Source organism: Neopelma chrysocephalum, unplaced genomic scaffold (assembly GCF_003984885.1).
Source record: "Neopelma chrysocephalum unplaced genomic scaffold, ASM398488v2 Primary Assembly neopelma1_90, whole genome shotgun sequence".
NCBI lineage: Eukaryota > Metazoa > Chordata > Aves > Passeriformes > Pipridae > Neopelma > Neopelma chrysocephalum.
In genome coordinates, this window is record NW_020897752.1 from 598,113 (window position 1) to 608,533 (window position 10,421).

The window sequence follows — 10,421 nt, forward strand, 5'->3', positions numbered from 1 at the left end:
TCCCAAACTCTCCCATCTCCTGCATCCCAAACTCTCCCATCTCCTGCATCCCAAACTCCCCCATCTCCTGGCCCGGCCTTTGCACCCCATCCCTCAGGAAGTGCTCTTGACTCAGCCTCCACCTTCTCTCCTCCCTGGACAAAGCAGGATTGCTAATTGCAATCTCCCCTCTTCCCCCCAGTTCACACCCCGTGATTGATAATCCCTCTGCTCTCCCAGCAATGCTGCTCCACTAATAAGATTAGAACATATCTCCCTCTCCCAGCCCCGATCCGGAACCCTGATTTCCCGCTCCCGTGGGGAGGATGCACGTGGCTGTTCCCTTAATCCCCATCCAGCTCCACACGTTGAGGAATAGCTGCTAATTAACACCTTTCCCATCTCCCAGCCGCTCCCAGCCCTGCCCAGTTATCCCTGGGTGGTTTTTTGTGCTGCTCTCCAAGGCTGGAGGAGCCCAGGCCCAGCCCTGCCCGTTGCTCATCCCTGCCAGTGGGATAAGTTGGGATGTTGGGAGCTGGGGGGTCTTTTCCCCCAAAAGGACATCCCAGAGGTTCTCCCACCCCAGGCTGGATTGCCCGGACATGGAACAAAGCTGGAAAACAGTGGGGAGACTTTTCTGAGCACCTTTCCAAGGCTCCCTCCACAGCTCAAACATCTCCACGGGGCGTCACCTTCCAGGACTCCCCTTTCCTGTGTCCATCCCCATTCCTGCTATTTCTGCCGCATGACTTCCCATCCCCAGGCCGGTCTGGATACACAACATCCTTAGATAAACCAAATATCCACATTTTTCACCCCACTGCCTGTTTTCCTCCTGCACCAGGAGACCCTGGACTGACCCTCCAGCCGAGCCGAGGAGTTGGATGCTTCGGGAATAACAGCAGAGCTCGGAAGGGAGGGCAAAGAAACCAGCAGAGCCTCTGATCTGCGGAGTGTGGCAGGGGAGGCCGATGCTCTGCTTTTAATAAAACATAACGAAGCATAGGATCATAAAATATTTCCTTTAATTCAGTGCTCCCACGAGGGCGGGGAAGAGAGGCTGGCAAATGCGGTAGGTTTTCCTCGCCGCTCGCCAGGGGGGAGAGCACTGCCGAGGTTGTTAAACAGCTCATTTGCGAGGCTGGCAGTGCTCTCCCTTCCCACCCCCAACCCCATTTCGGGGGGCTGAGAGGCGGTCGGGGGGGGGGCTCAGCGCGGCACATCCCTCCCTCTGTGTTTCACCCCGGAGAACCGCGGGGCTTTGTCCCGCCAGGATGGGCTTTCCAGGGGGGAAAAAGGTCAAAAAGCAAATCCGGGAGGGCCGGTCAGCTCCCATCCTCATCCTCGGCGAGCACGCGGCTGTCCGAGCACGTGCACGTTGCGTCCATATAAATACAGACAAATATACAGAGAGATATAGAGATATATATAATATATACACTCACACATCTCCGAGGCGATGTGGCTGCAGTGATTAACATTCCCAGCGTTAAAGAATCTCTCAGCATCTGCTTTGTCCTACACCCGGCACTAAATATAACCCTTCAATACGCGCTCCCTCCCTCCGCCGGAGAGATAACATTGTTTAAATAAGCCCTTTCCATTTGAAAGGCTCGGGTTGTTGTCTCCCGGCGGGAAGCTCGGAGCAGCTCAGGAGACAGAGGAGGGTGGGCCGTGCAAACAAACCAGAGCATCCCGAACGTCCCAGGGCCCAAATCCGGCCCTCTCACAATCGTTTCCCACCGCGAAGCCGCCCAGATATATTTTCTTGCTCTACAAAAATAAAAGAAGCCACGTTTCCAGGAACAGAAGGGTTTAATTTGGGAAGCGGGTCCGCCCGCGCTTCCTCGAGCCGCGCTCGGCTCCCGCCGCCGCCGTAATTACAGGCGTGAATTCCTGAATTCCCTCCGCCGGGAGGAATCCCGACCATTCCACGCGACTCCCTCGACTGCTCACAAAGGGCTTCCTCGGGGAACAAAGAATAATGCGACAGGACACAAACACAGCTCCAAACGAGCCACCGGAGCCGGCGCTGATGGAAAACATCTCATTAGCAACTTCCAGGGGGAAGAAGCTCCGAGTGGAGATGAAGCGCTGGAGGTTCTTTCCAGGCACGATGGTCCGTCTGGAAGCCAGACCAGCCTTGTTGCTGGTGGTGCCACACCTTTTGAATCCTTCCTGGAGCAGCAGCTCCCCATTGCACGGTGCTTATCCATCAGCAGGTCATCTGTTATCCCACATGGAAAATCCCGCATGGACAATCCTGCTCCCCAGCAGCTCCTCGTGTATATTTTGGGGTGCTGGGCAAGGTGAAGTTGCCCAAATCCTCCCACCCTGCTCTGAGTCACCACATCCTTCTGCAACCCAACTTGCCAGGTTTTATTTTTAGGAGAAGAGCAAGAAAAACAGCCAAGTTCAACCACGGGCTCTTGGGATGCTGCAAACAGAGGATGGGATGGGATGGCAAAGCCTGTGCCTGTGGTTCCCCTCCTCTCACAACTTATGCACTGCAGCAAATGGGGGTTTTCTGGGCTTAAAAATCAGAACAAGGTGCTGGATGGAGGGATTAGGGGAATTTAAGCTGGAAATCTTCCTAAGCACAACTCGGGGCCAGGCTTTGGAACACGCTCTCCAGAGGTGCAAAGCTGGGCTGGAAATCTAAATCCCTTGGCCATCAAAATCCACTTCCAAAGCATTTCCAACCAAACATGAGGGGTTTTGGTGGCAGATGCAGCCACCAGCCAAGCTGGGATGAAGAAGGTGCTCATCTCTCCCAGACACCCCCCAGGCACAGGGATCTCAGCTCACCCACGTCCCCCCACCTCAGGACTGGGGGATCCTGATGGGTTTCGTGGGATCTGCTGAGCTGGAGCCTTTTCCTCCCCCTCCTGCTGTCCTGGTCCATCTCAGTCCCCCGTGAGGATCCCAAAGCCATCCCTTGGCACCTGTGACAGTGACAGTCCCCAGCTCCAACTGTCCTTCTCATCACCTCCCTCTTTTCACCTTCCCAGCACCGAGAACAAACCCCACCCTGGGGACCAGCCGGGTGCCCAACCCAACACAGCACCATGGAAGGCAACATTCCTGCCAGGAAATCCAGGGTTATCTGTGAAACCCATCCCAAAACCAGTATTCCTATGGATGGGAGTCTACCCAGGAGCAGATCCAAACACCCCCATCACCCCGAATCACCCCCTTGGGGAGAACCAAACCCCCTCCACGTGGCTCCAGCCCATCCCTGCCCTCGCAGACCCCTTGGAAAAGAAACAAAGGGGTCTAAATACACGAGATGCATCACAACAGAGGCTTCTCCAGCTCCCTTTTTCCTGTCCTGCTCCGACAGGATGCAGCCCCAGGATTTATCTCCAGGCACAGGGAGGTGGAGCGGGGCCATTAATCCCCTTCGCCCTCCCAAGTGTATTGTTGAAGGAATTATATAAAGGGAAAATCATTTAGAGCCAAACGAAATCCCTGCCTTCCCTGCTCCTGCAGCACCTCCAAGACGTCCCAGCTTCCAGCCAAGGAGGATTTTGCAGATGGAGAACCAGGAGAGACCACACGTGTGGCCTGGAGGCCGGGAGGGCTCGGTGGTGCCACATTTCCACCTCACAGACCCAGTTCCACTTCCCTCCACTGGGAAACGTGGGTGTTCCTGAGGTTTCCCAAACCTCCTGGGAGGTGAATCCTGTTTCTCAGCCAGCCGAGAGGGCAAACGAGCAGCACAAGCACCTTCCCTGCTCCAAATGCTTTGCAGACCCCCAGCCCCTCCTTTGATGCTCTAATAACTGCTCCGAGGGAAGCACAGCGGCGGGTTATTATCGCCGTGCTTTGGAATCCGCCCGCCCTTGGCATTCACGGTGAATCCAATCCCCAAAGCGTTGAAAACAAGCCCGTGATTGACGGTTTATTTTAGGAAAAAGAGGGGAAAAGTGGGAAGGAGATAATGCCGGGAGAGATAATGTGAGCGCCAGTCATTAGTTAAAAACAGGCCCATCAGAACTGCGAGTGCCTCGCAGAAAGCAAACAAAAGGGCAAAGAGAGCAGCTTGGCACGGGAACAAAACCAGCCACATCAGCTGCATCCTCCCGGCTCTGGATTTACCAGCCGGGAAGTTTGCGAGGCAACACTGCACCTCCTGCCTCCCAAACCCGAGGATTTGGGGGCTCCTTCCCTTGCTTTCCCTCTTTGCTGGTGACTTGGCGCCGCTGAAATCAAGGTTTGCTCTTAAAAGATGGGGAAGAACCCAAAGCCTGGAGGAAATCCTGTCCCCGGGGGTCCCAAGGGGGTGATGTTTCATCCCCCTGTTCCTGGTCCCAGGCGGGTCCTGGCCATCTAGGGAGGGGTTTCAGCTCCATCCTCACCTCTGCAAGTGCTGCGGGAGCCTTGGCAATATCCTTGGCTCCATCTCAGCCTAATTCCCAAGCCATTAGCACGTCTGGATTCAATAAAACCTGCTCTTATCCCGACAGCACAGAGAGCTTTCCATCGGCAGATCCCAAAGCACACGGGGAGAGCCGGTCAGACATTCCCAGCCAAGGAGCTTCTGAGAGAAAAGACCATTTCTGCAACGATAACCAGAAAAAATCAGCCATGGGGGGCACGTGAAGCCCTGGAACATCTCCCTGGGAAGGAGAGGCTGGTGGGAACCTGGTTAACGTCGTGTCCTGGAGGCAGCAGCATTCCCTGCCCTGGTGCCCGAGCCTGGGTGCAGTGCCAGGGCACACCCTGCCTGGAAATGCTTGGAGGCACCAGGGAAGCCTGGACCTGGAGAGGCTCGAGGAACAGCCCCTGGGAACCTCAGGAGGTTTAACAAGACCAAGCTCAAGGTGCTGCTCCTGGGTCAGGGATCCCCGGGATCAGTCCAGGGGATGAACACCAGGAGCAGCCCCAGGAGAAGGACCTGGGGGTGCTGGAGGGGGAGAGGCTGGACAGGGACATTCCCTGTCCCTGTGCTCGGGCAGCCCAGGAGCCCCTTCTGTGCCCGGGGCTGATCCCCAGCGTGGGCAGAGGGGGATTCTGCCCCTCTGCCCCTCGGGTGGGACCCCCCTGCAGAGCTGCTCCAGCCCTGGGAACAGCACAGGGAGGACGTGGAGCTGCTGGAGAGAGTCCAGAGGAGGCACCAAGAGGATCAGAGGGATGGAGCAGCTCTGAGATGGGGAAAGGCTGAGAGAATTGGGATTGTTCAGCCTGGAGAAGAGAAGGCTCTGGGGTGACCTGACTGTGGCTTCCCAGGACCTGAAGGGAGGTGACAGGAAAAGTGGAGAGAGACTTTTTACAAGGGCCTGGAGTGCCAGGACAAGGGGGAATGGCTTCAAACTGCCAGAGGGGAAATTTAGGTTCGTTATTGGGGAGAAATCCTTCCCTGGAGGGTGGGCAGGCCCTGGCCCAGGTTGCCCAGAGAAGCTGTGGCTGCCCCATCCCTGGAAGTGTCCAAGGCCAGCTTGGATGGGGCTTGGAGCAGCCTGGGCTGGTGGAAGGTGTCCCTGCCCATGGCAAGGGGTGGAATGGGATGGGCTTTGAGGTCTCTTCCAACCCAAACCATTCCAAGATCCAGCACAGGGCACTGCCATGTGATGTGGAACACCCACACAGAGCAGGGGCTCCTCAGCTCAGGGCTCCCAGAAGCACATCCAGGATCTGACCCATGACTCCTCATCCCACACCACAGGGACCAACATCCCCAATCCAAACCCTACAGCATCCCTGGCCCTGGTTTGGGGAGATGCTGATAATCCCAAGGGAATTTGGGGGGTAAATATCCCCAGACCTGGGGGAGCTTTGGAAACACTGAAGACCCAGCCACAGTTTAACACACGAGGTTTTCCAGGGAGGAACGAAACCCGGAATATTTCCATATCCCAAAGATGCTTATTAGCCTGGAAAGGCACAAGGGGGGGGGAAGATCCTCGCTGGTGTTAAAGCTTTTCACAGAGCTCTGGATTCAAACTGGCAGCTCTGAACGGCTCCAAAACGCAGCTGGTGGGAAGAGGAAAATTGGGCTAATTGGGGCAGGGCAATTAGCACAGCAAGGAGCAGCTCTGGAAGGGGCTGCCTGGCCCGGATTTACCCGGAGAGCAACGCAGGGGCCTCCTGGAAACACACCTTCCATGGAAATAGTGGGAAAGGCTCAAAAAGAAAGGTGACCTTAAGCTGAAAGTGAGATTTGATGGGGAACAGCATCAGTGGGGAAGGATGGTGGGAGTTTGGGATGGATTTTTGGATCACTGTTGTGCAGGTGAATTAAAGATGAATTAAAGGTCCCACGTGGCACAGAGGCTGCTCCTCCTTTTCCCTCATCCCCCAGAAAATGACTCCCACCAAACCTCTCTTTGCTTTAAAGAAGAGACACAAGCAGGTGGTTCCCATCTCCCTGGTAAAAGCCACACATCAATATTTGCCTCAAAAAAAAGGTAAAAAATGAGCTTTTCCAGGTTGCAAAGAGGAGCCACCCCAGAGGTTACATGTAAACTGGGAAAATCCTTGTGAGGAAAAGCCTCAGGGGGGTTCCTGGGAATGGAGAGGGGAGAGAAATTCAGTTTGCTGATAAAAATCATAAGTGTAAAGTGCTTTTTCCAGGCTGTTTTTTTTAGCTTGGAGAAGCAGCTCAGGGATATCTCTGAGGGCAGGTCCCTGCAAAGCCCAGAAACAGCTCCAGACAAGGAGCTACATTGGAATTTTCCCCTTTTTTCCACATGGGAGGAGGTGCTGGGGGATGGGGAATAGAATCTAAAGCCACTCACTCGGATAAAGAGCAGAGAAACACCTCGCTGAGCTCGAACCTCGCCGGTCCTCCCTCCCTCCCTCCCGTGTTTGCAAACACAGCTCGGGTTTTACACGCCCGTAAAACAACCCCCGAGGAGCAGCTGATGGGGGCCGCATTTCAGGGGACGAGCTGAGCGCTGCCTAATGAGCCAGCCCTGATTCCAGCCAGCCAGGAATCCAGATGGGGCTTTTCCAAACCCGGCAGGGACCCCGGGGCTGCGGCTCCGTCGTCCTCCCTGGTCCAGCCACTCGCCTCCTCCTCCGCACGTCCTCGTTTGTTCCTCCTGACGGCTCCTTAACCCACTTAGCCTTGTCCTCAGCAGCTTTTCTTTTGGCCAAGGGGAGAGACTGAGCTTGTTATAAAAGAGGAAAGCTGGATTACAAGGAGTGATGCTCCCCAGAGGGACGGATAACACGTCGGGAAGGATCCAGCCGCTGCTGCGCTCGGGTTAATAAAAGGGCTTTTCATTACAAGGTGATGGATGGAAACCACGGCTGGAAACCCCAAAAGGCTTCCCAGGGAGGCACAGATGCTCTGCTGGATGGGAAGTGCTTCCAGTGGATCCCTGGTGCTCTCCTTCACGCCGGCACTGGGATCCCCGTGATCCTCCTGGATGCAGGATGGGGAGGGCAGCTGCCCACCAGCGCCGGGTCAGAAATCAGATGACGACAAAACCGGGCAAAATTCCCCCAAAAAAGGGCTTTGGAGACGTGCAAATGCACTTGTAGGGATAAACAGTGGGATTGGCGTGTTGGGCATCTGCCCCCCTGAACCTTCCCAGGTGACGCGTCTGGATCCTGTTGGATCCCTGATTAGGGAAGCGCCGGGATGGGGAGGGGAAGGACCTCTGCGGGCACGTCCTCCCCCACCACCACAGCGCCGGCAACCCCAGCCAAGGATTCCGTCAGCCACGGCAAAGCCATCTGCACACCCAATTTCGGGAGCAGCCTCCGCAGCTCCTGCTGCCCAGAGCACGGGAGGGCTCGGGATGGGGGAACCCACCCCCAAAGCCGGCGCTTTGCCTGGATTTTTAGGTGTTCCATGGAAAAACAGAGCTCAAACTGGGGTTTTTTGGGAAGAGCATCTCTCTGCTGAGGGATAGAATCACAGAATCCCAGAACGGTTTGAGTGGAAGGGACCTTAAAGATCATTTCATTCCAAGCCCTGCCGTGGGCAGGCACATTTTCCGCTGGGGAAGGAGGTGGGAGACACTCAACGCAGCCGATCCTCGGGATACAGGGAAGCAGCAAAGTTCCAGTGTGGTTTTAAGAGCCCAGACCTGGCTCGTGGGTGTCCAAACCCAAGCGCTTCCCGACACCTCCTCCCACATCACTTTGGAACCCACAGCCCCCCCGGATCCCCAACCTGCTCCAGACCCACCACAAAACAACTTTTATCTCTTTTTTTCCCCAAAAAATCCCCATCACACACACAGACTGAGCCACAGCCGCTCTCCCAAACCGACAGCAGAAGAGCAGTCGCCCAATTTGCAGTGACAAAAACAGGAGGGAGGGAGGAAAAATGATCCACGAGCCAGTGACAGGCAGCTTGTGCTGAGGAAAAGCCGGGGGGATGCGTCGTTCCTTGGAAATTATCTATCCATGACCTTAAAAGCGCGGTGGAGGTGGAGAGGAGAGACAGGAGGGGGACAGGGCTGGATTTGGCACAAGTTCCCCCCGCCCCGAGGGGGTTTTGTTGCCGCCGGTGCGTTCGGCGATGCCGGCGGGATGCTCGGAGAAAAGCAGGGAGGGGGATTTGAGCGGCAGCCGCAGCTTTGGCAGCACAGAAACCCACGGGGGGGGGTGGCAAAGAGGGATGCGGGGAACGCGCGGCGCCTTCCCGACCCCGGGCCAGCCAAATCCGAGCCGGGCTCTGGGTAACCTCAGCCCCGGGAGCCCCGAGGGATGATTTTGGAGCCGCTCGCGATGCCGGGGAAGAATCGGCTCCTTTGTGTGGAGCTGTGCCCGCTCGGCCCCGCAGAGCCGCCGCTCCCCCTCCCCGCGCCCTGCAGCAGCTGACGGCGCTTTCCGGAGAGGAAAAAGTACATTAGAAAGGGAAAAAAACAGGAGGTCTGGAGCAGGCTCCGCTCGTCCCTCCATCTCCCGGCGCCTGGCGAAGCCTCTCGGCTTCCCGGGAGCAGCCGGGGCTCGCCGGGCTCGGTGAGGAGCAGCCACCTGAGACCCCACGGCGGGGGATTTGGGGGGGCAGAGGGGGAAACAGCAGGGAAATCGCCTTCAAATACACAAGAAATTAAATGGCACGACCCCCCCTCAGCCTCCGGGAGGTGAAGAGGGGAAAGTTTCCTTCCCTGTTCATTTTCCCCTCCCGGGAGCCCCGTTTTTGGGGTTGGGGTGTGGGGGTGTCTTATTAAAACCTCCGTGGAGCGAGGTGGGGAGTCAAGATGTTCATCTGGGAGCTCAGCCAGCCGCAAACCCCCCCGGCCGGCAGGAATTTGGGGGGCTGCTTCTCCCTGCCGGGTACCCCCGCGGGTTTGGGGTCCCCCCCGCACGCCCAGGAGCTGGGCTGGCTCTGGGTGCTGCGAGCCCCCAAAAAGCTGCAGCTCCTGGGGCTCCCCAGAGCTCAGACCCCCTGGATGGGGGAACGGGGCTGAGACCGGGAGCCGGAGCCCCCGGGCAGAGCAGCAGGGAAGGGGGCCGTGGGTGCAGGGAAGGGGGCCGTGGGTGCCCCCCTTGCTGCTGGACGGGGGGTGAGGGATGAGCATCCCCCCATCGCCTCCCCTGTCCCCCCGCACCCAATTCCCGGGTCCAAGGCAGGTGCCCTATGAACGGCTCCCCTTAATGGCCCCCCCGTAAACGCTCCCGCAGCAGTGCCCTGTTCATGGTTTAAAACCTGGACCCGCTCGGGGGGTCCTCCATTAATGACCCCCCCCCCGGTGCCTCATCAATGGGGTTAAACCCAGTACCCGGGTCGGGGGTGTCCCATTAACGGGTCCCACATCGGTACCCTGTTAATAGGTTTAAACCCAGGACCCTGACAATGGGGCCCCATTAACGGCTCCCCCACAGTCCCCTGTCGGGGGGTGCCCCAATAACGGGTCCAGACCGCGCGCCCCATTAGCTCCCCATCGCCCCCTCCCAAACCAGGCTCCTCTCAAGGGGTGCGGGGTCCAAGGGGGGGCCTTCCCCCCCCCCCCCCCCCCGAGCCTCGGGGCGGGGTGCGCAGCTCCCACCCCACCGTTCGATTCCCGGGATGCGGGTGGGCACCCCGTTATCCCCGCAGCGGCGGGGGGGGTCCCCTGTCCCCGCGGAGGGGGGGAGGTGACACTCACCCAGCGCCAGGTCCAGGAGGTCCCAGAGCAGCAGCGAGAGGGGCAGGGGGATCGCGGTCCGCATGGTGCCCGCGGGGGGGGGGCAGCCCATGGGGGGCTCAGCTGTGCCCCAGCCCCGTGCCCGGGGGGCAGGGGGGCATCGCGCCGGGCGGGGGGCTCGGGCCGGCTCCGCGTGTCCCCCCCGGGCCGGCGCCGCCGCCGCTGCCGCCCTAAAGCCGATTGAGAGCAGCGGGAGCCGAGCGGGGCCGGGGCCGCCCCCGAACCCCCCCGCGCTGAGCCCGCCCTCGGGAGGGGCTGCGGGGGGAGGGACGGGGGAGGGAGCGGGGGAGGAGTGGAGGGGGATGCGGGGAGAGGGATGCGGGGAGGGTTCACGGAGGGATGAGGGGGGGG

General features: G+C 58.5%; 1 protein-coding gene across 1 annotated transcript in view; it reads right to left on the minus strand.

Moving 5' to 3' along the window:
- The window catches only part of IGSF21 (immunoglobin superfamily member 21), a 40,272-nt gene extending 30,000 nt beyond the window's left edge, over positions 1 to 10,272 (minus strand). Inside the window, exon 1 of the mRNA XM_027693188.1 lies at positions 10,032 to 10,272. Coding sequence (XP_027548989.1) covers positions 10,032 to 10,122 — 91 coding nt within the window. The 5' untranslated portion in view covers positions 10,123 to 10,272. The remainder of the gene's footprint in view (positions 1 to 10,031) is intronic.
- Between the last annotated feature and the right edge of the window lie 149 nt (positions 10,273 to 10,421).